At 56.9% G+C, this 27,321-nt stretch overlaps 10 protein-coding genes across 10 annotated transcripts; 4 read left to right on the top strand and 6 right to left on the bottom strand.

Annotated features, from left to right (window-relative positions):
* Positions 1–204: 204 nt before the first annotated feature.
* WHR41_03072 (uncharacterized protein) lies at positions 205–1,139 on the bottom strand. Its single transcript, XM_069371678.1, has 2 exons — positions 978–1,139; positions 205–910 (listed from the first exon to the last, which is right to left on the bottom strand). The coding sequence occupies exons 1-2, from the start codon at positions 1,114–1,116 to the stop codon at positions 630–632; spliced, it is 420 nt and encodes a 139-aa protein (XP_069231663.1). The 5' UTR covers positions 1,117–1,139; the 3' UTR covers positions 205–629.
* A 437-nt stretch (positions 1,140–1,576) lies between these two features.
* Positions 1,577–3,467, bottom strand: WHR41_03071 (uncharacterized protein). The gene is made up of 2 exons (XM_069371677.1): positions 2,555–3,467; positions 1,577–2,498 (listed from the first exon to the last, which is right to left on the bottom strand). Exons 1-2 carry the CDS (start codon positions 2,835–2,837, stop codon positions 1,795–1,797), a joined length of 987 nt encoding a protein of 328 aa, XP_069231666.1. The 5' UTR covers positions 2,838–3,467; the 3' UTR covers positions 1,577–1,794.
* Positions 3,468–4,472: 1,005 nt separating this feature from the next.
* On the top strand, positions 4,473–6,776 carry WHR41_03070 (uncharacterized protein; the record flags this gene model as incomplete). The annotated part of the gene is made up of 1 exon (XM_069371676.1): positions 4,473–6,776. One exon carries the CDS (start codon positions 4,473–4,475, stop codon positions 6,774–6,776), a length of 2,304 nt encoding a protein of 767 aa, XP_069231665.1.
* A 501-nt stretch (positions 6,777–7,277) lies between these two features.
* Positions 7,278–8,471, top strand: WHR41_03069 (uncharacterized protein; the record flags this gene model as incomplete). Its single annotated transcript, XM_069371675.1, has 1 exon — positions 7,278–8,471. One exon carries the CDS (start codon positions 7,278–7,280, stop codon positions 8,469–8,471), a length of 1,194 nt encoding a protein of 397 aa, XP_069231465.1.
* A 90-nt stretch (positions 8,472–8,561) lies between these two features.
* On the bottom strand, positions 8,562–10,007 carry WHR41_03068 (uncharacterized protein; the record flags this gene model as incomplete). Its single annotated transcript, XM_069371674.1, has 1 exon — positions 8,562–10,007. One exon carries the CDS (start codon positions 10,005–10,007, stop codon positions 8,562–8,564), a length of 1,446 nt encoding a protein of 481 aa, XP_069231466.1.
* Positions 10,008–10,880: 873 nt separating this feature from the next.
* WHR41_03067 (uncharacterized protein) lies at positions 10,881–18,140 on the top strand (the record flags this gene model as incomplete). Its single annotated transcript, XM_069371673.1, has 2 exons — positions 10,881–11,595; positions 11,644–18,140. 2 exons carry the CDS (start codon positions 10,881–10,883, stop codon positions 18,138–18,140), a joined length of 7,212 nt encoding a protein of 2,403 aa, XP_069231469.1.
* A 373-nt stretch (positions 18,141–18,513) lies between these two features.
* WHR41_03066 (uncharacterized protein) lies at positions 18,514–20,034 on the bottom strand (the record flags this gene model as incomplete). The annotated part of the gene is made up of 1 exon (XM_069371672.1): positions 18,514–20,034. One exon carries the CDS (start codon positions 20,032–20,034, stop codon positions 18,514–18,516), a length of 1,521 nt encoding a protein of 506 aa, XP_069231470.1.
* Positions 20,035–20,740: 706 nt separating this feature from the next.
* WHR41_03065 (uncharacterized protein) lies at positions 20,741–22,209 on the top strand (the record flags this gene model as incomplete). Its single annotated transcript, XM_069371671.1, has 2 exons — positions 20,741–21,099; positions 21,162–22,209. 2 exons carry the CDS (start codon positions 20,741–20,743, stop codon positions 21,481–21,483), a joined length of 681 nt encoding a protein of 226 aa, XP_069231467.1. The 3' UTR covers positions 21,484–22,209.
* On the bottom strand, positions 21,497–23,065 carry WHR41_03064 (uncharacterized protein). The gene is made up of 3 exons (XM_069371670.1): positions 22,898–23,065; positions 22,338–22,842; positions 21,497–22,148 (listed from the first exon to the last, which is right to left on the bottom strand). Exons 1-3 carry the CDS (start codon positions 22,989–22,991, stop codon positions 21,557–21,559), a joined length of 1,191 nt encoding a protein of 396 aa, XP_069231468.1. The 5' UTR covers positions 22,992–23,065; the 3' UTR covers positions 21,497–21,556.
* A 469-nt stretch (positions 23,066–23,534) lies between these two features.
* On the bottom strand, positions 23,535–26,243 carry WHR41_03063 (uncharacterized protein; the record flags this gene model as incomplete). Its single annotated transcript, XM_069371669.1, has 1 exon — positions 23,535–26,243. One exon carries the CDS (start codon positions 26,241–26,243, stop codon positions 23,535–23,537), a length of 2,709 nt encoding a protein of 902 aa, XP_069231473.1.
* Between the last annotated feature and the right edge of the window lie 1,078 nt (positions 26,244–27,321).

Here is a 27,321-nt window from a genome sequence, read left to right as displayed (position 1 = left end):
GGGTAGATCACGGCCGCAACCGCCGTACAGCACAGGTATTTTCCATGTGTAAGCAGCGCCCTTAGAGTAGGTGAGTGATGATTTGTCTTGAGGTTACGGCAAGGAATGATGTACAGAACGGTGTCACTACGATGTCATACAAGAAGGAACAACTTCAAGAACAATCAAGTCCGGGTTGCAATCAAGGACATACTGGCACAGCCATGGAGTGTTGAGATTTCTTTGATCAAAGCCGCCGGACAGGCTATTGCAAAAGGCTTGCCGGCTGCCGCTGCTGGGAAGCGATGATCGAGACGCTTCATGCCACGCAGCGTATATAAGTAAATATCTTACATTGTCCAGTCCGTGGTTTTCTGGTCCACCACCTGCAATGAGCTCCCATTGTACACGTAGTACTGGACGCAATTCCAACAACACCACCGTCCTCCAAACCAGAGGGCTTCTGTTGGTCTGCGAAGTCATTGTCTTTCGTGCTCGGTTCAGTATTTTGATGCTTGCAGTGTCCTTCCGCATCTGAGGCCACACATGGTGCATGCTCCCTTCCCCATCCCATAAATGCTCGTCTTAGCCTTCCGAGTGCAGGGGCAACTCATTCCGGCGTAAACCCTGTGTATCCTCTGCTTTGTAGCTCACTTCTTCCCCTGCTCCTTAACCGGCTGCGCAGGCAGCTCGCTCGTCTTCTTGTCCTTATTCCACCAATCCTGCCAGAATTTCTCATCCTCCACACGCTTCTTCTCCTTCGCCATCCTCTCCTCCCGTCTCGTATCCATTGTCGCAAACCACTCGTCACGCGCCGCGTCCATCTCCTCCTGCGTGGCGTACTGGTTCATGCAGGCGTTCATCAACTTCTGCTGTGGCCGGCACATGAAGGTCGCAGTGAACGTTCTATTCGTACAGCATGCCGCAAAATCTAGTCAAATACTTATCAGCCATCTCATCTTGATCGCAAGGGCTAAACACATGATCCGAAAGCATACCTCTCACTTCGTCCGCGCACTTGTTCCGCACGCGCTTGTAGTACAGCTCGCGCACCTGCGACTCCTGGCTGGCGGATAGGGGTATGGGCTTCCGCTTGAGGTTGATGGGAGCGCCATTGGGCGCTGTGGGTGCGGACATTCTTCGTCGCCCTTACATTGCCCGGTTGGCGGCGATTCGTTGCGTCTGCTGTTCGGTCGGTGGAGGTTCGACGCTGTCGGCTTCGGCCGGGTGGCTCCGAGAGATCGCCGGATGGGTCAAGGATGCGAGATACAGAACGGGTCGAATTACGAAGGAAGACAGTAGCGATTGTAATGATATTGAATTATATGTGAGAGGTTATTTTGTATAAGCCAGAAATTTCTATCGAAAGCGGCTTTGTATACAACGCTGTTGGTCCGTAGGATAGCGTAGTGACAATGTATGAATTGATTCTTGCGCCAACAGCGTCAATCGATCATGAGTGAGTGATTGGTGTTGTCATTCAACATGCCTTCACTACACTTCCAATGTTCAATGACGCACCGCAGTCAAAAGGAAAAAAAGTTTAAAGCATCGCTTTCCACTACAATACAGCATGGCACTGAGATCATCGCCGAAAATCAATCTTTGATTGTTTTTCGATTCTATTCTGGATAAAGTACATCAAAGGCCTAACAACAAGCACCCGGAAGCAGGACACTCGCCGTCAGGCAAAAAGGAGCGTCTCGAATCCTCAAAGCTCAACACATCGTATTCACTTCGCAAGTCGTCGGAGGTCGCAACCTTCACGAAACCTCATTCAGAAGCTCCGTGACAGTCCACCACGTGGCCTAGCGCTTAAGCCTTGACCGAGCGGCGAGCGCGGCGAGACTTGGAGACAGAACGCTCAACGTACTGAACCTCGCACTCGGGGCTGGTCTGGCCGTTGCTCTGGGTGTTGCTCTGGCCGTTGGACCACGGGTTCTGGGTGTTCTGGCTGGTGGTAGGGGTGGAGCTCGAGTTGTCGGAAGAGCCGGAGCTGGAAGAGCCGGAGCTGGAGCCAGCCTGGACGCCCTCAGTGTTCTCTACAACGGCATCGCTGGAGCCATCGGCGGTGCCCCAGGTCTCGCCGCCAGGCGCCAGAGCCACACCGGGGGCGGTTGGGTAGCTGGAAACGGAAGTCCAAATATTGAATGTGACAGCATCATCGTCCGGCTGAATCATGCCTGGGATCTTTCCCATCTCAGCCGAAGGCAGCGACTCGGCAGTGGAGCCCTCGACCTTCAGTTGACCGCAAGAGTAGTAGTACTCGGCGCCGGTGGAAGTGCCCTGAGCGCCGTGCAGAGGGATGTGCTCGACGCGGACGAGGTACTCGCCGTCAGGAACGGTCTCGGGGACAGTGAAAGCGATGCCGGGCTCGCCCCAGGTGCACCAGGCGTCGGTAAGGGCGCCGTCGTTGCCCGGGTTGGAGCAGAAGAGAGCCTCGCGGACCTTGAACCAGTCGCCGGAGCCGTCGTAGGACTTGACGTCGTCGGTCTTGGAGAAGTAGACCTGAGCGGGGCCTTTAAGCACGTTAGCAAAGCTGAGATTCTGAGTCTTCCAGAGGACAAAAGCTTACCAGGGTGCTCGATGGAGTTCATGCCGAAGGCGCCAAGGAAGGTGACCTCGTCGCCAGTGCCAACAGTGTAGACCTCGGTGTTGGCACCGCTGTCACCACCGGGCTGGCAACGGAAGTCGTTCTCAAGGATCTCCTGACCCTTGGTCGGCATGTAGCCGCGAGTGTGCTCACGGATGTACTGCCAGTCGCTGCCGACGGCCTGGCCGTTGACCTGGAGCTTGCTGAAAGTGTAGTGGCCGCGCACAGCGACGGCCAGAGCGAGGACGGAAGCAGCAGTCTTCATTTTGAAGGGAGTTGTGAGGGATTGCTGATGCGAAAGATGCGAAAGAGCTTGAAGATCGATCTTCGGTCAACGAAGATGGAAACGAAAGAAGGATAAGGTGAACGAGTGACTGTTTGCGATGAAATTGGAATGAACTGACAACCAACTGAACTTCTGATGGAGGCAACCCATCTTATAGCAATGGCGTCTCCCCTTTCCCTTACCTGCGGTCTTGAACTCGGCGTGTCTCCGCACGTCGTATATTGAGCCTCGCTACAACGAAACGATGTCAGTACCCACTTGATCATGCTTAATAGGCGCCAAGTCGGGAATCGGTGCGCGTTTAAGTTTTTGTTAGTGTTAGAGATATACATGGCGGCGCTCTTGACATGGGCTCGAAGAAGCGATAGAGAGAACTGCGACGTTCGTCTCGGCTGTGGCGCCTCGCGTGGTCGCTCACAGGCCTCAGCTGTTGACGCCAGCGTGTTTGAAAGGTGGGACGCGTGCTTGCCGACCTCTTGGCGACGTCGAGATCCAGAAAGATGACCGGCATGATGACTGGTGGTGAAGCGCAGGGCATCATTGTACTGAGATACTTGCACCACGCGTGAGGTCTGCATTGATATGCCTGTAAAAATGGCCTGGTTTGCAGGTAATAAGGCGTGGCTGACACCTGCGGAAACCTTCCTGTGTACCTGCTGATGGACCTCGTCTGAAATTGCCTGTTGGCTCGGTTTGCTTCTGACAGGCTTGGCGTTTCACGTTCCCATGAGGAAACCGTTCTGCACCCCGGCAGACTTGGGCGCAATATCATGCCTGTGCGTGCTACGTCTAGTTTCTCCACCAAACAGCCGTTCGGTGTTGGGACGGTGTGTCTTCCGCGGTGTCCATTCCGCTGTCATATGCTATGTGGTTGTTCCAAAATCGGCAATGGTGATGGGTCCAAATCTCGCCGTACTGTCGCCTAGTAGTGGCTACCTTCTCTGTACTAGTGTACGAGGTGAACGATGCGATCACTTCAAGACGAACCGGGTTTGTGGCTTTGGACTCATCTATTGCGATTGATGTCTTCCGTTGGCGTCTCGGACAGTTTTCATGACGATAGATCGGATGCAGCTCGCGAACAGCTTCCCCTGTCGGCATTTCGTCGGTACGAGGCGCTAGATCTTCCCCCTTCCTTATGCATCATTCAGAGGTGAAATCTTGAGCATTCTGCACTGTGCATCCGTGGAAACAAACGCAATCACAACATGATGTGTCGTTTGCGAATGAGGTGAGGTCTCGAGAAGCATTTGAGCACGTCTGGAGATGCACCTAGGGCATAGGGCTCAGCTGTAGGGCTTTGGAGAGGCGAGAAGCAGTGAGATGCGAAGATCTCGTGGATGGATAGGGCTTTCAAGTCCGAGCTCGAGGCGTACTCTTTCGCCCAATGATTCTGCTCACAGCGCAGGTGAGTTGACGCAATGCAGCACACAGCAATGCTTGTGCCCCCAGGTGTTTCTCGCTTGTCGGAGAGCGCTGTGGAATGACAACAACGCCTGCAGAGCAATGTGAACCCAAACCACTCTTCTTACGCTTGCGAGCGAGCACAATTCACTGTGACCAACAGTCGACAAGTGTCACTCTCTTCGCGAGGCGCCCGGTTGGCATTCAAAGATGAGCTCACGTGACCGCAGAACATCTCTCCGCACAGCCCTACAGCGCCTCGGTCTGGATGTGGCCCCGCGCGGTCCACCGCTCCAGCTCGAGCGCAACGGCCAGAACGGCCCCGGTACAGAAGAGTGGGACCGGGTCAGCTGCGCCGCGTGCGACACCATCCCACGAGCCCGGTATGCTGTGCTTGGTGAGCCCACCCGAGCCACTCTCTCACCAACATCCATTCAGGCGCCCGACGTCCGCGCAAACACGTCCCCGACCGCTGCCGTCTGTCCGAGCGAGCCGCAGCTGCACACGCCCGAGACAGTGCACCGGCTACATACATGTCAATCGCCGCGCCGTTGGCCGCCGCGCTCCATGAACAACGCCAGTGAGCGTGAGGTCGCATCTTCCGACAGAGACACGGCGCCACGGCACTCTGTCGATGGCATATCCGCGACGTCGTTAGGGAAAAGAGGGAGGGGAAACAGAGGTCCTCGGAAGCCTGCATTGCAGGTTGTATGCCTTGGCGCAAGCGGTGGGCCTAGCGAGGAAAACGTGACTGCCTTTCTGGTGCGCAGCATCGCGACAGATTGGGCCAAGGGGAGCGTTCTTGCAGTGGATGCCGGAAGCCATTTGGCGCCCATAACAAGGATCGTTGAGAGGGACTTCGCTCTGACGAAGGAGAAAGCTGCGGCCGACGACAGGCGAGAGGCAGCACGAGGAGCTCAGACACCAGGGTTAAGTCAGGACCTGGCGAGGACCTCTCTATCTCCGACCCAGGATGCGGAGGTGGACACGGAGAGCTCCGATGCGGAAGACACGCCCAAGCCAGAACCCATGTTCATGACACATGGGCCATTCGCTGGAATGAAGCTGCCGCATGCCACGCCTCGTGCGAACGCGCTACATCTCTTGCAGCTGTACATTTCGACTTACCTCATCACGCACCCACACCTCGATCACATATCTGGATTCGCCATCAACACGGCTGCTTTCCATGCGACGTCCAAGCCAAAGACACTCGCCGCCTTGCCAAGCACCGTTGATGCTGTCAAACGACACATCTTTAACGATGTCATCTGGCCGAACCTCAGCGATGAAGATGGTGGTGTAGGATTCGTTACCTTTCAAAGACTCAAAGAAGGTGGCGATCCCATGGTTGGTGAAGGCGAAGGTCGTGGCTACATTGAAGTTTGCGACGGCTTGGGCGCGAAAGCGTTCAAGGTGAACCACGGTGTATGCACCAAATCTCCGCCGGCGCATCAGCACCGAGGGAGCATACCGAATATCGCAGACACCAATCATGGCGGCTCTGCTGACCTGACTGCACAAAATCTCCCGCGGTCATTGTCGTTCAACCAACAGTCGCAATTCTCCACACCAGGCACGCCGGGACTGAATCCGAGATCAAGCTTCCACAACAATCAATCACCTAATATGCATCCACAGGAGTCGTCATGCGTGGTAGACAGCACCGCTTACTTCGTCAGGGATAGCGAGACTGGACGAGAGGTCCTGATTTTTGGAGATGTGGAGCCAGACGCCCTGTCCTTGACGCCACGCAACTATATTATTTGGGCCGAGTCTGCGAAAAAGATTGCGAATGGTTCCCTCACTGGTATATTCGTAGAATGCTCATACAAGGATAGCCAATCTGACGAGTATCTTTTCGGTCACCTTGCTCCTCGGCACTTGATCACGGAATTAGGGGCCCTGGCCGGCTTGGTTCGCGAGGCAAGGATTCAGATGGATCATGAAGATCGACTCATCAAGAAACGGAAGCGGTCTGGCATCTCCAGTGGAGAAGTCGCGCGTCACGCTGTTGGCGAGAGTGAGAAGAAACGCAGCCGTAGCCTGGCTGGCCGGACTATCAGCCAGAACTATCGTCGAAGAAGTGAACCCGACCACAGCGCCCCTGGCACATCCCCGATGCAGGTTTCTTCTGGGCCTCCATCGCCAGCTGATCAATCTCATTATATGGCATCGGACTCTGCTGCAGACGCGCCGATGTCGCCAATGTCCACATCCCACCCTCAATCCCCGAATCAGGCTCGTCCTCATTTCGGACCAAACGGCTTATCGAAAGCAAATACATTCGACGTCGGCAGGTCTTACACGCACGATGCAGGGAATTGGGATCTGCCTCTGAAGGGCTTGAAGGTCGTTATCATCCACGTCAAAGACACCTTCAAAGACGGCCCTTACGTGGGCGACACTATTTTGGAAGAGCTCAATGCTCATGAGCAGGCGTTACAGGAGGATGGGAAGGGTCTGGGGTGTGAGTTTATCATCTCGAAGAGCGGCGAGAGCTATTGGCTCTGAGACGGCAGGGCTCATTGACGATCACGGCATGGTTTCTTTGGTGGTCAGGCAAAAACTTCGGTCAGCGGCGGGACGAGCAGGCGTTTAATCACCTTGGGCGGTCGAGCGGTTTTCAGCAATATTTCCCTTCTCCGGACGAATTTTGTATGACTGATGTCGATGGCATGGTTTTGAGTGGATTTTTGGACTTCGATTTCGTTTCGCACATCAACCTACGCCTTCGTGATTCTTACGATGTCATATCTATTAGCATACCTAGTCTTGGCTCCACCTTAACGATTTACAGTAGCCATTCGCAAATTAGATGTATTTCTCCCACGCTCAAAGATCGTTGCCGTATTTATCCTTGCATACAATAACAAAAAACGTACTTTACATGGTAGTCGACGATCGAAGCCAACGTCCCACGTCATGCCCGAGAAAGCATCCCCAAATTCCAACCAACCCAATGCGAACCCACCACTTCCCTTCCAAACCAACAAGCCTCGCAATTAGAAGAAAATGCGCCCACAAGTCGCCCGCGCGCAAAAACTCGCATCAGCACCCTCACGATGCCTCCGCCCAACCACCGCCCCTAAACGCGCTTTCGCGCATACCGCCCGCGCGCGCCAGCACCAACAAGTCCCCCACTACGAGCCGCCCTCGCCCAAAGACAGCAAAGGCAACGACGCCCGGCTCAGCCGCTTCTCTAAAATTCTCGGCGTCTCGATCGGCGTCGCGGCGGCTTTCGGCTACAGCGTCTACAAGCACAAGAAGGCCAACGGCGGCGCCGGCGGCGCAGCGAGCGTGGGCGAGGACGGCTTTGTGAAGTACCGCATCGCGGGCCGCGAGGAGGTCTCGTCGACGTGTGCGATTTTCACGCTGAGGCCCATCGCGGGCGGGAAGGGCGTGGATTTGGCGGCTGCCGAGGGCGGCGAGCGCGCGATCAGGAGCGTGCTGTTCAAGCAGCCGCAGCTGCAGATCGCGCGCGCGTACACGCTGCTGCCGCCCGAGCCGGGCCAGGCGGCGGACGAGCTGCGGTTTCTGATCCGCAAGGAGAGGGGCGGCGAGGTGTCGGGATACTTGCATAGGCTGGAGGCTGGCGCGGAGGTGGAGGTGCGTGGGCCGAATGCTGAGTATGTTTTGCCGGAGAGGGTGGGCAAGGTGGTGTTCCTCGCGGGCGGGACGGGAATTGCGCCGGCGTTGCAGGCTGCGAAGGCTGTGGCTGGTGAGGCGGATGTGCATGTGCTGTGGGCGAACAGGAGGCGGGAGGACTGTGAGGGCGGCAAGAGTGATACGGTTTCGGCGGGGGCGTCTTGGTCGGAGATGTTTGCTGGGTGGTGGAGTCCTTTCAGCACTCCCGGGAAAGAAGGGAAGGCGACGGATGCGGCGATGGTGGCTAGGCCAAAGGGCGAGATTGTGAGGAGACTGGAGGTACTGAAGCGTGAGGGAGCGGGTAGGGTTGCTGTGGATTACTTTGTTGACGACGAGGACGCTTTCATCAGGCCCATAGATGCCACGACGTTGGTGAGGGCGTCTTTCTCGCCGGAAGCGAAGCCAGAGGGCAAGAACATCATGTTCGTCTCAGGACCAGACGGATTCATCAAGCTTTGGGCTGGCCCTAAAGACTGGCAAAATGGCAAAGAGGTCCAAGGACCGCTCGGTGGAGTGCTTTCGAAGCTGGACCTGCGGGATTGGGAGGTTGTGAAGTTGTAAGATCATAGAGCATCGTCAGATATTGTACTATATAGATACAGGACAGCGCGACCTAGACGACCGAGCCGTGAGTTTGGAATCGATGGGAATCTAGTAGTAGCTACTACTTGTGGCACTCCTGCCATAATCAGCAGCGGTTCCGGGGAATGCCCCTACAGGCTCTGGAGACAGTCCCCCGTAGCCACCTTCACTCCCGCTGTCATCTTCTTCTCCCTCGAAAGCCTTCTGCGCAGGCTCGGGTGGAGCCCGCATTTGCATCAACGAACTGGCGTCGAGGACCGGCGGTGACCAGGGCTGCGGCGTATGATACTCTCGTCCGCTCGGCATCTGCGAGAGCAAGGGTTCGAAATCAGGGACTAGCTGCACGTTGACAGTGCTGTTTTCACGATCCCACTTTGCATCCAACATTTCCACGATTCGACTTTCCTCCAATCTGCCTGCGTCCAAGCCCCATTCGCCTCCCTTCTCTACGCGCTTGTCTTCGCGTCTCTCCTGCCAGCTCTGCTTGAGCCCGCGCAAGCCTTTGCGTTTGCCATCTTCACCGGATCCACTCGAGAGACCAAGTTCCCTTTTGGCGCCATTGAGCCAGGCCAGTGCCTCTCCAGTACTGCCCGAAAGCTCAGCGTTGATTGCAAGGAACCGAATAGCTTTGCCTCTGGCGGTGCGTCGAAGATCGTTGGCGTATTTGATCAGGTCTTCATCGATCTTGCCAGTGGCACTGCGAGCGAGGAGACCGTGTGCTTGGCCTGCGTGCTCAGCCGCGGCCAGACATATGCGTGCGTAGAGGTGCGCACGGACTTTGGGAATAGTTGGAGCCTTGTACATCCAGTCTCGGTTGTTCTCATTTCTGTCGTCTGCGACAGCAGACGCGTACGGGTCGTCTTTCGAGACGACGACGAGCGTTGCTTCTGCCATGGCCAAAGCAGCTAAGGCGGTGATTGTTGAGGCTTGAACGTCTGGAGGACCATCTTTGGCAGCAGATACCGACGGCAAGGAGAGCAAGAAGGAGTGGATGCTGTGAGCATCAAGTAGGTGCTTCATGGCGGAGCTGATAGCGGCAGTCCGTTGCTCCGGCGAAAGGACGTTCGATGCATACAACGAACGCAGCTGTGAGCGGGCGAGCAAAGAGTATGTGTAAGCCAGAGAAGACAATGTGAAAGCCAGCTCATGATGCAGGCCAGTGACTTTTGGCCTAGGCGCCTCTCGACCTGGGATGGTAGCGGAGATGGTCGTACGCCACTCGACCTCGAGTGGCTTCACAATTTCTACGCTGACTTCTTCGAGACCGACATCGCGATATGCTGATGCAGTGTTGAGAGCGAGGAGATATGGTATGTAAGCATTGGCGGCATCTTGCACTGCCGGCAGATGTGCAGGTTGATCACGTGGCGAGATACGTTTGTGCTTCTTCAGGGCATCTTTGAAGACGCTGCGTTTTGTCGTCGCCAGCAAAGGTAGCGATGGATGGGTGCTGCTGGTGAAGAAGTCCGAAAGGTTGGCAGAGCTCGTAGTTGGCAGTGCAAAGGAAAACGGCATGGTCACGTTTGATGGTGGTTGTGATCAACCCGCTGCGGGGCGCGGGACGTGAAGTTGGAGCGAGAACGGCGAGCTGCCTCCAGTGTCCTTGGCGGATCCCGGAAACGACACTTCATTAACGGCGTCAGCAAATGCTCGCTTCACTCTCTCCGGATAAAAGCGATTGTAGCTCTCGAAATAACTCCCGGGAGCAATTTTATGTCTCTCGGGTATGGCATCGCGCAGTAGGCGCCGTGACAAGTTGCAAAGGCCATGCATCCTCAGCTCCAGCCGCGGCCATGCAAGCGCCACTCAGTGAGGGACACAGAACCCAAGATCTCTTGACAGCAACATGCAAGCCTCGTTTTGCATCGCCGACTCGAGTCGCAAGGGTGAATGTGATGCTTGCCTCTTCTCACATTGCGCTTAGAAAATCTAGGACATCAAAGCCGTATTCTTACAACAGAACCGACCTAGTCGTGAGCTATCGCCATGGACGAGTCCGGGCGCTCGCCTAAAATCCCGCCAACACACGCTTAGGACGCACACCAATCGCTGATATAGTGCCGATGCTGGCTACCCTGGTAGCACTACCAATTTTTGGAAAAGGATCATGGGGTCTGAGGGGCTTACGCAGGCTCTAGCCAAATGGAGCATTTGGCAGCACTTCAGCTGAACTATCAATGGCGAGAACGAGATCGCGGCTAGAACTTCGTGCCCTACACTCGGTTTCAGTATATAAGCTGTGCGAGCGCCGAAGCTAATGACGGCCGACATTTATTAACGGTCCTTCTGACATTCCGACGTAACTTTTATCAGAACAGCAAAGTAGCTGGATTTGCTTGCTCTTCATTTTACTCGGCGGGACTAACCTAGCAAATCACTAACTTGAAGATGGCAATTGACCACGACATGCCCATCGCCGTAGTGGGCATGGCTTGTCGGTTCCCTGGCGACGCAGTCAATGTTGAGAAATTCTGGGACTTCATGGTTGACGCACGCACAGCAGTATCGGATGTGCCCAAGGATCGCTTTAATGTGGACAGCTTCTATCACCCTTCGTCAAAGCGTCAAGGCACCATGAACGTGAAGAAGGGATACTTCTTGAAAGACGACATTTCAAAATTCGACGCTCCATTCTTCAGCATGACCAGAGACGAGGCAGAGGCAACGGACCCTCAGCAGCGCATTCTTTTGGAGGTCGCGTACCAGGCTTTCGAAAACGCAGGCATGCCCATGACTACATTGGCCGGCTCGTCAACATCAGTCTACTCTGCGTGCTTCATGACGGACTACAAACAAATCAGCTCGTTCGATTCAGAAGACCAGCCATCTTACGGCTCGACTGGCCACAGTTCCGCTTTGATAGCGAATCGTGTCTCCTGGTTCTTCGATCTAAGAGGGCCAAGTATGACGCTTGACACTGGGTGCAGTGGTTCTGCTGTGGCCTTCCATCTCGCGTGCGAAAGTTTGCGTACTGGTGACGCGGAGTGCGCTGTTGCTACTGGTGTCAATCTCATCCTAGCTCCAGAGCCTTGGATGAGTATGACTGCATTCAATTTTCTGTCACCGGACGGTCTGAGCTACACGTTCGACCATAGAGCGAATGGTTAGAGAAGTCTATAACATGTTTCTAGACCGCTACTGACATTTGTAGGTTACGCTCGAGGTGAAGGCTTTGCAGTCCTTGTGCTGAAGCCTTTGAGTAAAGCAATTGCTGACAATGACACCATCCGTGCTGTAGTACGCGCATCGGCGGTAGCACAAGACGGCAAGACACCTGGTATCACCTTAGCTTCTCGAGACGCCCAGGCGTCGTTGTTGCGATCGACATATCGCAAGGCTGGTCTCGAGATGGCGCAGACAGGTTTCTTTGAGGCGCACGGCACAGGAACAGTGGCAGGAGACGCAGCCGAGCTAGGTGCCATTGGCGATGCATTCGGGCCATCGCGTCCGATCGACCAACCCTTACTTGTTGGCAGCGTCAAAACAAACGTCGGTCACTTAGAAGGCACCGCCTCTCTAGCAGGCATCATCAAGGCCATTTTAAGCGTGGAGAAAGGTGTCATTCCGCGGAATCTGAACTTTGAGCGACCAAATCCGAACAACGACCTTGAGAAATACCGCATTTCTGTTCCGACTCAGTTGATGCAATGGCCCTTGCATGGTGTGAGAAGGGCTAGTGTCAATTGTTTCGGATTCGGCGGAACCATTGCTCACGTGATCCTGGACGACATTGCCAGTTTTGCGAGTGAGAACAAGCTGTCTGCACGTCACGTCACAGTGTCCCCGTTCGAGAGCCACCTCAATGGACATTCAAATATCGATACATCAATGTCCGGACATGTCGAGTCCGGGAAGAATTCTCTGGCACTGCCTTATCGTTTGCTGGCCCTTTCGGCACCTGAGCAAGACGGTGTACAGCGGAATGCGGAGATACTGGCGAAGCATCTTTCAAAGACCTCGTTGTCATCTGACAGCTTCCGGGGCAACTCGCCATTGGACGATTTCTGCTACACACTGAACCTCCGCAGAACGCATTTCCAATGGAGGAGTATCGCAGTGGATCAATCCCAGCTGGGGTTGAGCCACTGCCTTTCCACTCTCCCTCGGGCTGACAAAATCATCGAGGACTGCAAAGTGTGCTTCGTCTTCACCGGCCAAGGTGCTCAATGGCCGATGATGGGCAGAGAGCTTGCTCGCTATCCTGCTTTTAACAACTCGCTCAAAGCAGCTGATGCTTTTCTGCGGATTCTCGGGGCACAGTGGTCCATTAAGGCCGAGCTCAATGAGCCACAAGAGTCTTCTCGCATAGACGAGCCCGAAGTCAGCCAAGTGGCTTGCACTGTTCTGCAATGCGCTTTGGTCGATCTTCTGAAGTCTTGGGGCGTTTCGCCGGCGTCATGCGTAGGACATTCCTCAGGTGAGATCGCCGCGGCCTACGCCGCAGGCGCTATCAGCAGAGAGAGTTCTTGGAAGTTGGCGTACCATAGAGGCAAGGCTTCGGCTGAGGCTCCTGCTGGGAGGATGCTGGCTGTCGGCTTGGGTCCCACGGAAGTGAAGCAACATTTTACTCGCCTCAACCACTCTGGTACCTTGGAGCTTGCATGCTTTAACGGCCCAAAGAACACGACCGTTTCTGGTGATTCTATGTCAATCGAAGCACTTCATGTCGCGCTAGACAAATTGCAAGCCTTCAACCGGGTGCTTAGAGTTGATTGCGCATATCACTCTACCTTCATGGAAAATGCAGCCGGAATTTACGCAAACGCTCTCGCTGGCCTCCAGATTGGCAAAGCTAATGAAGGCCATGCTCAATTCTTCTCCTCTGTGACAGGTTCGAAGTTTCATACCTCGGGTTTCGGTGCAGCTTATTTTGTCAACAATCTCACCTCCCCTGTCAGATTCGAACAAGCCCTGACCGCAGCGAGTGAAGCTGCCCAGACTGACTTCATTCTTGAGATTGGACCGCACTCTGCTTTGAGGGGTGCGGTGAGACAAACCATGGAAGCGGCCTTGGGCGTAGTGCCACCTTACGCATCCATGTTGACGCGTGGCGATAATGCATGCAAGTCCGCGATCGAAGCTGTTGGCAAACTGTGGACGCACGGCGTTTCCGTGGACCTCGCGACCGTGAACGAAACGGATTTCATTGAGCTTCCTCAATGCTTGCCTGACTTACCGCCGTACTCTTTCAACCTTAGCCGGTCTTACTGGTGGGAGTCAAGCCACATGAAAGCCCACAGGTTCAGAAAACACCCTCGTTTGGATCTTTTGGGTGCTCCAGATCCAACTTCGACCAATCTGAGCATGCGCTGGAGAGGCTTTCTCCGGCCCAAGGAGATTCCTTGGCTTGTTGATCATCAGGTGCAGAACACGATTTTGTACCCAGGCGCAGGCATGATTGTCATGGCGCTGGAAGCAGCGAGACAGATTAGTGACTCAACCAAGGTGGTTGCGTTCGAGCTGACTGACGTCCGCATCATGCGAGCGATGGTCGTTCCAATCACTCGAGGTGGCCTTGAGACCTATCTATCGCTTGAGCCGCAGGACGAAATTGAGGATACATACGGCTTCTCGATCACATCCCGCAGTGGAGATGCGCCATGGCAAGAGAACTGCAACGGCACTCTGCGAATCCGCCGCTCGGATGCAGTAAGACGTTACATCAACGACGAAGTGGACGCTACCAAAGCAAGCCTTCAATGTACCACGGTACGCTCCCCAAGAAGCTTGTATGAGCTGTTCGAGAATCAAAGCATGAAGTGGGGACCGGCCTTCCAGAATGTCATCGCTATTGCCCTGAGCAATGATGGCAAGAGCCTATCTACTATCAAAGTCCCGGATATCAAGTCGTTACCCCCAGCTCAACACGAACAACCACATGTCATACATCCGGCAACACTGGACGCTCTTTTCCAGTCGATGGTATTCGCTTTACCATCTGGGAGCAGCCAGAAAGTACCGACAAGCATCGACTATGTTTACGTCGATGCCGCCATTTCACGCGCCGCTGGCGAGGAGTTCTCTGCTGTCGCATCAATGCAGGACTTCGGCTTACGAGCTGTCAAAGGCTCTTCAACTATGCATCATCCCGGCAGCAAGAAGACAATGGTAATCGTTGACGGTCTTGTGTGCTCTGCAATCGACAATTCTCAGGATGCGGGAGACCAAGATCTCCAAGAAATGATCTGCAGTCAAGCCATCTGGAAGGAAGATGCAGGCTTGCTTTCCGATGGTTTCTTCCAGAGCTCCTCTGAACTGTCCTCGAGCGTGACCATAGGCATGTACATCGATCTTGCTGGCTTCAAGAACCCAGACCTCGAACTGTTGGAGCTCGGGCTGAACAGCTTCGAGTTTACCGAGACGATCTTCGACACGCTGGTGCAGCCAGAAGGTTCCATCCCTCGCGTGAAGAGATATGTCCGTACTGGAGAGGCTTTTTCGGCCCTTGAACAGTTCGCACCTACCATCGAGCAGAAAGCTTTCGATTTTGGCACCAGTCTGGAGGAACAAGAATTCTTCCCTGCGTCTTTCGACATCGTCATCACCTCTGATTCTGTGATCCAGAGACAAGGTTTCAAACAGACTCTGCAACAAATCCATCGTTTCCTGAAGCCAAATGGCAAACTTGTGATTGCAAAAGACCATTGTCCGCCTCCTACATCAGGTACGGTCCAAGAGACTCTTCAGAATGGAAGCTCGAACGGCCATCAACCGAATAGTCTCGAGACTGAAATTGGACGCCACGGATTTGACCTGGCATTGCCTACGAATGTGATGCCGGCGGTCGAATGGCCTACACGGTCGGTTCTGTTCGCAACAAGGCAAGCTCTCACAGTCAAGCAACCAATCAACGACATCCTGCTTTTGCGTGAAACCAATGGCGGTGAAATGGAGCTGCCAGCAAGCAGAATCGCGAAATTGGTGAGCGAGACCCTCGAGAAGCCTGTGATCACCCTTTCCCTAGAAGAGGCAATCTCTCGAGGCGTCAAAGATTGCATCGTGATCAGCCTGCTCGGGCTCTCGTCCTTTGGTGTACAAGACTGGACAGAGTTCGACCTGACAGCAATGAAGCACATCTTGAGCGAGAATCAGAAGCTGCTTTGGATCACAGAAGGAGGACAAGTGGAAAGCTCGAATCCCGGCGCTGCTTCGATCATGGGCGTTCTGCGAGCGCTGCGGTACGAAGACAGTCGGTTGAAGCCATACGCCATTGATCTTTCGGCAGGCTTACTGCAGATTGATAACGATCTCGCGGCACGATTGATTATCAGGCTTCTGAGCAAGATACTTTACGACGAGGCTTATGATCAGGAATACGAGTTTGCGGAACGAGATGGCAAAATTCTGATTCCAAGAATGGTGCCAGAGGACTCTCTCAACGATGCGGTTGTGACGGAGAAGCTTCGAACAGAGCTCAGTCTATTCTCTAAGTCAGGACCACTCCAGTGCAAAATCCAGACCCCCGGTAATTTCGACAGCCTGTATTTTCGTCCGGCTCCATGGGCTATGGATCTCCCTGACGCTGAAGTCGAGATTACCGCTGCGGCTTGGGGTGTTCATCCACTCGACGCAATGGCCATGTCAGGAGAGACCGACAGCCTGACCTTCGGTTACAGCGCGGCAGGAACAATCACTGCTATTGGCAATCAATCGACCGATGCGACGGTTGGCGACAGAGTCGTCTTCCTCCAGCCCGGCTCTCTCAGGAATGTCTCGCGTGTACGTGCCGAGAATCTGCACGTGATTCCCCAGGGTATGCCATTTTCGCATGCTGTTGGGTTGACTTTCGAGTTTGCTACCGCACAGTACGCGCTATTACAGGCTGCCCGAATCGAACGGGGGGAAAGTTGCTTGATCGAAGACCCGTTGTCGCCAATTGGCCAAGCTGCGTTGTTGTTCGCAAAGTACCAAGGAGCTGACGCTTTTATCCTCGTGGAGGACTCGAAGAGTCGACAAGCTTTGATCGAGAAGCATGGGCTACCTGCCAACCGTGTTCTGGACAAGGTAATGTTCACCTCAAAAGGTGGCTTGGGTACGACGAAATGGGACGTGATCTTCTGTGACATGACGTCCAGCTATGTGAAGAATCTATGGCATTGCCTCGCAGACTTCGGTCGACTTGTTCAAGTGTTACCCAACAGCCTCATCAAGAAACCGAATCTTGAACGGATGCCGATGCACAGCAATGCAACGCTCGTCACAGTCGATCTGGATTCAGTCCGCAAACACAGACCTCGGGCTTTCCGCCAGGCAACTGCTGAAGCGCTCGCTCTGATCAGCCGAGAATCAGCGAATCTCGCCGGACTGGTGGTGGAGATGCCGTTGACGTCGCTGAACACAGCATACCGACAGGTTTACGAAGACCGAGAGAGAGCCAACGCTATTGCCCTTGTTGCCAAAGAAACAGACCTCGTTCCGATCATAGCAGAAGATCCTAATCCACTGTCTTCTGCACTTCACGAAGAGGCGACTTACATCATCGTGGGAGGCCTAGGTGGACTGGGACGCAGCATTGCAAAGCTGCTTGTCGATAACGGGGCGAAATATCTAGTCTTCCTCTCCAGGTCAGGTGGCAGAACTCAGGAAGCACAAGACTTCCTCAATGCCTTGACGCAAAGCGGTGCCGTATCCGCAACAGCGATGGCCTGCGACGTCGCAGATGAAGCCCAACTCACCCTCACCCTCTCCTCCCTCGCCAAAACCCACCCACCCATCAAAGGCGCCATCCAAGCCGCCATGGTCCTCCACGACGCGCTCTTCGAAAACATGACCCACGGCGACTGGCTCGCCAGCCTCCGCCCCAAAATCCAAGGCAGCCACAACCTCCACACCCACCTCCCGCCCTCCCTCGACTTCCTCGTCCTCCTCTCCAGCATCGCCGGCGAAGGCGGCATGCGCGGCCAAACCAACTACGCCGCCGGCAACGCCTACCAAGACGCCCTCGCCCGCCACCGCCGCGCCCGCGGCCTCCCCGCCGTCTGCATCGACGTCACCGCCGTGCTCGGCGTCGGCGTCGTCGCCGAGAACCCAGAGCTTATCGCGGGCCTCAAGGCAGCAGGCGTGCTGTCCATCCAAGAAGCGCAGCTGCACCGCCTGCTCAAAGCAGCCATCACAGGCCACAGCTCCGGCGGCCAGCGCACGCCCGCGCAAATCATTACGGGCGTCGCGACAGGCGCCTACCTGCAGCGCAACGCAATCCAAGACCCCATCTGGCAGCACGACGCGCGCTTCACGCACACCCTGCGGCACGGCCTGGCGCCCTCCGGCGACGCCTCCCCCTCCTCGGCAGAAGAAACCTCCCTCCCGCTCCTCCTCCGCTCCGCCCCTACCCTCGCCTCCGCGACCTCAGCTCTCACGCACGCGCTGGCAAGCAAACTCGCGCGCGCGCTCGGCGTCCCGGTCGAAGACATCGATGCCTCGCGGCCGGTGAGCGCGCACGGGGTGGACAGTCTTGTGGCAGTGGAGCTGCGGAATTGGATCCAGCGGAGGGCGGGCGCGGCGGTGAGCGTTTTTGAGCTGATGGGGGCGGAGAGCGTGAGGGGGTTGGCGGGGAGGGTGGTGGGGAGGAGCGGGTTTTTGAGGGAGGGGTTGAGGGTGAGGGTGGGGAAGGAGGGGGGAGGGGGACAGGAACAGGGTATGGAGGGGTGAGGAGCGGGAGGAGAGCGCGAGGAGATGATGTCGAGGTGGACTTCTCGTGTGAACTATCCCCTTCCGCAATCATCGGGAGGGAAGGATTGATCTTTCTGCACTACTAACCCTCCTGGTGCACATCTGCGCCCGGAGAGCGTATGTCAAATTGTCAAATCAGCGGTCAGACGTGAAGAGTCTTGCTCGAAAGCCAGCTTTTTTGCGATGTTATCCTTGCCACTACCTATGCTAGTGCCGAGGCCTCTTCCAATTCTGTGCAAATGCTAATGATGCCCGCTGAAACGCTCAGAACGCAGTCAAATAAAGTGAAAGTCGAACAAGAAATCTATCGCGCGGCTCGCGCCACGAGAGCGAGAAGTGAAATACCCCAAACCTAATAAGCCGAGCATCCGCCCGCCTCAGCCCTCTTAAAAGCCTCGCGGAAGAAAGCCTGCATAGCCGTGTAGTGGAACAGAATGCCGCCCAGCACAGCAATGTGCCAGATATTGTGGCTTCCGCCCACGTAATCGAAGGCGCCGGGCATCCAGCGCTCCGGCAGCTTGGCGGCGTACAGCACGGCTCCACTGAGATAGACGAGCATGGACTTGGAGATGGGCGCGTAGAAGTACGTGGTGGCGGCCCAGCCGCGCTCGAGCGTGAGCTGCAGGACGGGGAAGAAGCCGGTGGCGGCGAGCGTGACGTAGAAGCCAACGCGCATCCAGGCCATGTCGGAGCGGTTGAAGGTCGGGTGCCAGGGGAGGATGGAGCCGGAGACGCCGAGGAGGAGGGTCAGGGTCAGGTAGACCCAGCGGCTGGTGGGTTCGCAGTAGAAGGCTGTGTACTCTGTCGTCATGATTGAGGCGGCGACGAGGAGGGAGATGCCGGTGTAGTCGACGCACGCGAAGCGTTCGAGGAGGGTCTGGTTTGAGATGGAGTTCATAGTGTGCCACATTGTGCTGCAGACCAGGCATTTGCAAGCTGCGAAGAAGAAGCATCCGGCGATGAAGATGTCGAACTTGGTGGCGTTGGCGAATGCCGGTGAGATAGGGTAGAAGTAGAAAGCTATGGCGAGGACTATGACCAGGCCAATGGCGTGGGACCAGATGTTGACGGTCTCGTTTGAAAAGGTGGTGAAGCAGGACTGGATGCACTCCAGCTTATTCTCCGAGAAACGGTATCCGCGGAGAATATGAGGGTTGACACGCCAGGGCTCAGGCAGGGTTTCGTATGTGATAGTGCCCTGCTTGCGCGCAAGAGCAACAGCCTCTTCGATCCTAGTCTTGAGGGCCTCTTTCGCTCGCCTGGCAGCATCCGCACCTTCGATCATCATGTCCGCGGCCTTGTGGGAGGCATTGTCCATGGTAGCCTTGCCGTACGCTTTACCAGAATCCAGCATATCGTGTGCAGTAGCGACAAGTCCAGCTTTCCGGAAATCAAAGGCCTTCTTCTCGAACTCCGTGAGCAGGCTGTCAGCCAATTTTACGCCTTCCTTGACCTTCCCTTCCAGCGTCTCTTTCCGCGCCAGCGCTCCCCTGTAGTGCCCCTCCATAGTCTCCACGAGCACCTTCGCCCTCCTCCGCCCAGCGTCGATAATGTCATCGCTGATGTGCGTGCAACTGTCGTGCACCGCATGCAGAGTGCCGTAAGCGGCTTTCATGCCCTCGTCGATTTTCAGGTGTCCATAGGTCTCGATGATCTCGAGCCGACGCCCGAGGTCGGCCAGGAAGCGGTCGACCAGGATGTGGACATTCTCGCGGTCGGCGCTCCAACTCCGCGGCTGGTAAGAGGAATGCCTCCGCCTCTTGCGTGCTCGGTCGGCGTCGTGCTCGAGTCGTAGGCCGGACGTCGCTCCCACGGTGGGTTCTTCACGGCTTTCGGTGATTACCGAGGTTGTGCAGAGGCTGCTGTAGGTCATGCCCGGGGAGTCTGGCCAGCGGAATGCTGGGCCAGGGAAGATATTATATGGATGTTTTACGAATGAGCCGGCGGTCGGCTAGGGATGCAATGGGATGGGTGCTGTGGCGAAGTTGGACGAGTCTCGAGAGGCCAGGGCACGGAACAATCAGCAGGCAGGGTCGAAGGAGTGTCAGCGTGGGTGAGGAAGTGAGGCGGTTGGGGGGCAGAGCGGCGATATGTACATGACGATTGTGCAAAAGGCAGAGGGGCGGCGCGCAAATGAGAGGGCGGCTCGCCAGCAGGTGTCGGGCAGTGGAGAATGGGCGTGGGTGGGGTTCGCTGGGCTCGTGGTTCGCTTGCCGTGCTGAGGCGATCGGGCGCGAAAAGCGCAGGGAGCCACTGGAGCCACTCGCGCCAGCCCTACGGCCTGACAGTTCAGGTTCGCCTTCTCGGCGCCGGAAGAATCATTGGCCTTGGCCTGCGCGTGCCGAGCTGCCCGAGCCCTGCATGCTGCACTGCACTACTGAACTGGACTGAACTACTGAACCTCACTCACCACGCCGCCCGACTCGTGCAGCCGAACTTCACTCGCCAGCCCGTCCGTGCTCCGTCGGTCGGACCGCAGCTCGCCCGATCGATCTCTCGCAGACGCTCTCCACTCGTGCAGCAACCCAAGCCTCCAGACCCCTCACCAACCGAACAACAACTCCACCACCAAACCGAAAATGGCCGCCGCAGCACCCCTCGTAACCGACCCCTCCCTCCAATCCGTCCTCGCAGCCGCGGACCTAGCCCGCACACAATCCCTCGCCATCCTCGACCTCCTCGACGCGCACCACGCCGCTGACTCCGACCCCGACCCCACCAGCCAACAACTCGCTCTCTCAGTACAGCAGAGGAAGCTCGAGACGCACCTAGCGCAGCTGCGCGGGCTGAACCGGCGCGCCGTGCTGGGCGTGCGCAGCACGAAGCAAGAGACGGGCGAGGCGCGGCAGGAGATCGACGCGCTGCACCTGCAGCTGCAGAACTTGTACTACGAGCAGCGGCACCTGCGCGGGGAGATCACGGGGTGCGAGGAGTACGAGTGAGTTGTCTTTGTTTGCTAGAGTTTTTGTGGAAGGCGGGATGCTAACGCGACGTGAATAGCCACATTTACACGAATCTCCCGCTCACGTCCACGGAGGAGTTCCTCGTTGCGCACCCGGAGCATGCGGACAGCGACGAGCACGACTTGACCATTGCGCGGATTCAGGACGAGCACGCTGCGCGTCAGCAGTTGGAGGAGCAGCGGCAGGTGTTGCAGAAGCGGAAAGAGGCGTTGCTGAAAGAGACCAACGCGAAGAAAGAAGATCTGGGCAAGCTGGACGCAGAGATGGAGAAGTGGATTGCCGGCGAGAGCAACGTGCGGAAGATCTTCGACGCGAAAGAGAAGAAGGCCAGGGACGCGGAGGAGAGAGCAAACAGCTGAGAGGAAAGAAAACCGGATGTCTAACAGGTGTCTTTCTTTGGTCTATTATGGACAAACATGAGCCGCCGCGGGCTCAGTCGTCGTCTATCTTCGCGTGCGGGCCATTGGTATCGATCAGCGGCACGCTGTCCAGCGTCACGGCGCCGCGCTGCCTGACCCACTCCGTCTCTACGCGCAAGAAAACCCACATCCACCTGCGCAGGATCTCCAGCAGCTCGATGATGAAAATCCCGCCCTCCAGATCATTAAGGTGGTACAGATGCACGCTCAGCTTCAGGCTCCACGTGCACCGCAGCAGCAGATCGACCACAATCGCGGCATAATACAGCACATCCGGCTGGAAGACCCTCTGCCTGCGCAACCCCCACGGCTGATCCGGCGCGTTGCGCTCCGCGGCGGAGCAGAACAGCGTCAGGTCCCAGTCCTTCGTGACGTCCCAGTAGAAGCTGTAGAGCGAGTTGGTGAAGACGGCGAGCACCCACAGGCGCGACAGGCCCGTCTCGCTGGCCCACATGCGGTCCGGGTGGCTCTCGCGCTTGAGCGCCGACACGATCAGGACGGGGAAGGCGGTCGCGTACTTGAGCGCGTTGGCCATGTGCTGGAAGCCGGTCTTGCCGTGGTCGCGCGCGCGCAGGGCCTCGATGATGCATTGTCGGAAGCGGATTCTGGGAAAGAGGACGTAGAGTCAGTAAATAGGCCTTTCAACCGACCAACCAACCACAAAGACCACGAATCCCAAGCCAATGCCTCCCCTCCCGTTCCCAATCCCCCCAAGCCAACGCTTCTCGCATCCCACCCCATTCAATTCCCCCCAATGCCTCCCAACCCCCCTCCAAATCAAGGAAACCACTCACAAAAACGGCACCCCAACCAGCACAGGAACAACCCACAACCCGCCACAAGCCCTATCCACCCTCCCCTCCCCCGCGCCTCCCCCAAACCCCCCTTTGAAAACCCCACACCCGACAACCCACAAGTCCGCCCCAGGCTTCGCATAGCTCGTCCACACATCCGCAACCAGCACGTCCGCGAACCGGCCCTCCGCCTCGCCCGCCAGCCCGCCCACGCTGACTCTCCTCAGCGTGCTGAGAAACCTGCCGCGCCCGCGCCGCGACAGCGCGGCCGTCGGCGCCAGCAGCGCGAGCGGGATGAAGAGGAGGTAGGTTGTCGGGAGCCAGGGGGAGGGGCGGAGCGCGTGCAGGGCGAGGGAGAGGAGGAGGGGCGCGGTGAGAGTCGCGGCGAGGCGGGTTGCGCTGCGGGCTGTGGTTTGCGAGGCGGGGAGGCGGAGGAGGGAGGGGAGGTCGATGGAGGTTGGGGGCGAGGTTAGGAGGGTGAGGGTGCGGGGGTAGAGCCAGAAACCTATTGGTGGGTGTTAGCTGGGTTGGTTTTGGGGGGGAGGGAGGGAGGGAGGTACCGAGGACGATGAGGGTTGCGATGCGGTAGGGGAGCGGGAGGAGGCGGTTGAGGTAGTGTTCTGCTGCGGGGGTGTCTTGGACGTCGGACTCCATGTTGGTTGTGAGGGGCGTTTGGAGCGAGTGTGGGTGGGCGGTGGATTATTATTATTAGGAGAAGAGGCGCATTGGGGATTGGGAGGTTGAGAGGGTACTTGGAAACCTCCTGCCTGCGCTGGTGTTACGTCCGACTTTCCAGGGTCCGGGACCGAAGTTTGGCCTGGCTGCGCTGCGCGTGTCGCGTGAGATCAGCGCTGACGTTGGCAGCCTTACCGGGATGACGATGATCATGATGAGCGCGGAGGAGCATGTGCAATTGGGAGAAGTGAGACGCCACAGCTGTATCGACACGAGAAGAATGTGTGTATTAAATAGGTAAACATCTCATGTGCATGCATATCGCCCAAACGTCGCGCGTTTGGGCGTAGTGGTATCGTTTTGCCAATCGTGTATCCATCCATCCCATCCCATCCCATTCCGGCAGGCCCCATCTTTGCCAGAAAAACTGTGTTGGTATAATAAAAGTCATCCTCGTCCCAAGATCAGAAAATTTCCCCCCATTAAGTAATTCCGATGCGGTAAATCTACGAAACCCCCAGCTCAAGCCTGGCTGCGGGTGCAATACTCCGTGATCAAACGCTGCAAATCCATCAACTTGTACGGCTTCGTCATGAAGCCCTTCATGCCCACCCTGGCCGCGCGCTCGAGAGCGCCATCCGTCACGTCCGCAGTCACAGCCAGAACGGTGGGTCCGTGGGCGGCGGCGCCGTTGATGCCGCCCTGGTTCTTGTGGTGCATGTCGAGGATGCGCTCGGTGGCTTCGTAGCCGTCCATGAGAGGCATCCAGAGGTCCATCAGGACGACGTCGATTTTGTCCTTGTGAGATCGGGGAAGGGACATCTGGCGCACGGCCTCGGCGCCGTCGTGGGCCTCGAAGATGGTGCGGTAGCCGAATTTGGAAAGCATGCTGACGAGGAGCTTGCGGTTTATCTTGTTGTCTTCGGCCACGAGGAAAGTGAGCGGGTACTTGGTGGCAAGGTTGATGTCGATTTCCGGATTCGAGACAGACTTGCGGATGCGAGGCCGGCGTTTGGCGGCGGCGGCGGCGGCCTGATGAGGTGTGAATGGTGGCGATGTGGAACTTCGGGAGCTCTGCGAGAGAAGTTGTGGTGTCGGAAGTAGTGTTGGGTAAGTCTTAGGAGATGGCGTAGAAGAAGGCGATGAGTTGACCATGGAAGAGCAGCCATGCGTGTCCTCAGAAACTACCTGCTGTAGAGCATCGAAAGTTCTCCAAGGGCTGCTGGTGCGAGGTGGTGGCAGTAACGGGTTTACGGGGACATCCGAATTGGCCACAACGTTTGCGAGGTTGGCGCGGCGCGGCAAAGGAGATCCAAAGGGCGATACCGGCCTGCTGACGATCTCGCCCGGGTTGAGAGGGATCCTGATCTCGAACTCGCTGCCATGATTCTGCCTTCCCGTGTCCGCCCGAATGCACATCAAATCGCCACCAAGCTTCCTCGCAATTCCCTTCGCCACCATGAGACCCAAACCCAGACCCTCGCTCGATCGTGTGAGTGATCCGTTCTGCTGAGAAAAAGCCTTGAAGAGTCTCGGGAGGAATGCCGCTGGAATTCCGGGACCGTTGTCTGTAACCCTGATAGAAACGTACTTTCCTTTCGAGCTCATCCTGGCGTGCAATCCAACGTGGCCGTCGTGCTGATCCGTAAATTTGATGGCGTTCAGAAAAACGCACGACACCAATTTGCTGAGGTCTTTCTCGTCGACAAACACCGTCTCTGGAAGGTTGGGGTCCACATTCCACTCGATGATTTTCCTGCTCGCGGTCCCGTCGGAGCCTCTCGTTCGCACCTCGATGATTTCGCCAAAGTCGGTTTCCTGGGCCATCGCCGAGTCGGGTCTTCCACCAACTTTCAGTCCTTCGTTGATAACATATTGCAAGACCTCCCGAATGTGCGCGTGTCGCAGTCCAGGCGCAACCACTCTGTTCGGATACACAATCTCCTGAACCGCCTGATACGCGGGTGCCACGTTCGGCTGTGCCTGAGCTTGCACCTCTTCGGCTTCGTGCACGCCCTGTTTCATTTCCCGGCTAGGCTCCGCACCACGTTCCCACATTGAAGCTGCCTCCTCTAACCGTGCAACTTTGGGTGGGCTTGCGTTGTTCGTTTGCCTGTTGTCGTCTCGTCTTCGTTTGTTGGGTCTCGCTAAAGGTAGATTGCTGCCGGCTACCAGAATCTCAGGCCGTCTGTCCTCCGAACGCAATTCAAAAGGTGATACTGTCTCAGCCATGTCGTCCGTGGGAAGGTCTGCGGGTGCATCCGGCACGCTCATGTCCATGTCGTAAGCGTGAACAACGTTGTCGGCGGCCTCGACAGCTCTCCTCGAGCTGTCCTGGACCACTTCGATATTTTCCTGAAGGTTGGCAAAAACCTGCCGTAAATGGGGGTCCGATTGTGAGTTGACTGCTTCCCGCACGGTGGCGTACATGACATCCAGCATTCCGACGACGCCTTGCATGGGCGTTCTGAGCTCGTGCGATAAACTTCCAGCGTAAGGCCGTAATGACTGAGCTTTTGTGACGGCGTCGTGAGGGATGACTGCTGGCTTCTCGGATGGTGGAGGGGGGCGGACAAAATTCGAGCCTTCCTGTAATCGCTGCACCATCATGTCCTCCATTGAGTGCATCATCATTTCGATGAAAGCCCAGGAAAGAGTCCGCTTTGCGGCGCCTGGTTTTGACCACATAGCGCCGAAGTGAGCAACGCATTTTCCCTCGATGAAAAGCGGGACCGCGATGTAGGCCTCGGCCGGAAATGGCATTTCGTTCGGGTTGTCGGTGATGAACTCGTTGAGTGCTTCGGGGATGAGGAAGACCTTGTCGTGGCGCATGTACGCGCAGGGGCAGCCGTAAGCGTGGAATTTAGTCTCTTTTACTGTATGCTTGGAGCCATCCAATGTGCAGTAATGCAAAGCAGCAGCCATCAAGCAGGATCCAGTCTCTCCGAGCGGCGGCATTTCGACCGCCGAGTCGTGGTCGTCGACAAGCATTCGCTTCATGACAAAAGTGATTTCGGCGCCCAGAAGATTTGAGAGTCCTTCCGTGGCGGCTGACCAGAAGTCGTCGCTCGGAAGCGTGCGAAGGTGCTGTTTTAGTTCGATGAGTTTCTCCAGTGCGTCGTTCTCGTCTGTCGCGTACAGCCGTCGCAGCTCGTCCCGGAAGCCCTGCGAGCCCTTCTCCAGAATGGTTTTGGTGCCGGGCCGTGGGAAGCAGATATTTCGGCGCTCCATGGCGGCGGCGATTGGGGCGCTTTCGGCGCCTCGATAGGTGGGTGTGCCTGCGGTGCGCGTGAGGGTGATGGAGGAAGTCATCAGAGCAGGTCGCGGCCGTCCCGCCTGGCGGTTCCTGGTTTCGGGTGCAAGGAGCAGAGGCCCCGGAATGCCTTGGCCTGGAAGCACAACGGGCGATCCGGGTGTTTGAGCAGTCGCGGTCTAGCCCTCCACAGGGCAGGCCATTGTCGTCGACAGAGTCAGTGAGGCGGCAGACGGAGGGCGAAGGCGCAAACAAAGGCGATGTCAGGCTGGTGGGGTCGGAGGGATAAGTGGCGCCAGGCGTCGCGGAGAGTGTTTGGCGGGCACAGGCGGGCAGAGGCGAAGGCAAAGGCAGAGACAGACGCGGAGGGAGGATGCAGGGCGCCGTTACATCCGGCGGCGCGGACACCGTGCGCTGGCGCAGGTGGTATTGTGGTGGACGGCGGGCAGACTGGGCGCGGACTGGACAGAGGCAGAGGGCGCGCAAACGGCAGTGGACGGGAGACTAGAGGGAGCGTGCAGAGCCGCGGCGGGAGGGGCAGGTGAGAGAGCGTGAGAGGCAGGCAGTGCGAGGGCGACAGGCGTGGAGTGAGTGCGTGGCTGCCCTCAGAGCTGGAACGGGCGGGTGTGGAGGAGCTTAGAGGCAGCTGGCAGACGGTCTAGACGCGCCGCGATCGACGGGGGCATAGCGCAGCCGTGTCCAGCCCAGATCTCAGCGGTGACCCTGGCAGCCTGAGAGCCTGGCAGCCTGGCAGCCTGGCCGTCGCTGCCATGCCTTGCCTCACCATAAAGCACGCCCACGAGACCCCTGCCGGCGGAGGGGGCGCGTCTCCGCCGACTTGGTATGTCCATGCTACCTAGTATAAGTCGCCTACACACATCGACCACACTGCAGCAGTGCTGCTGCCGGTGCAGTGCATCATCGACGACGACGAGACCAGTCCTGCCCCCACACGCCTCAGGCATCACCCGCTGCAGGCCTCGCCCGGCGGAGTCGTCTCCACCCACGGAGCTTCCAGGCCATCGGCAACGCTCACCAGGCCACGCTACTCGGAAA

This window comes from Cladosporium halotolerans (genome assembly GCF_011745625.1).
Source record: "Cladosporium halotolerans strain TM138-S3 chromosome Unknown Sca7, whole genome shotgun sequence".
Taxonomy (NCBI): Eukaryota; Fungi; Ascomycota; class Dothideomycetes; order Cladosporiales; family Cladosporiaceae; genus Cladosporium; species Cladosporium halotolerans.
The sequence above is the reverse complement of the archived record's forward strand: the minus strand, read 5'-3'. Positions and strand labels throughout refer to the sequence as shown.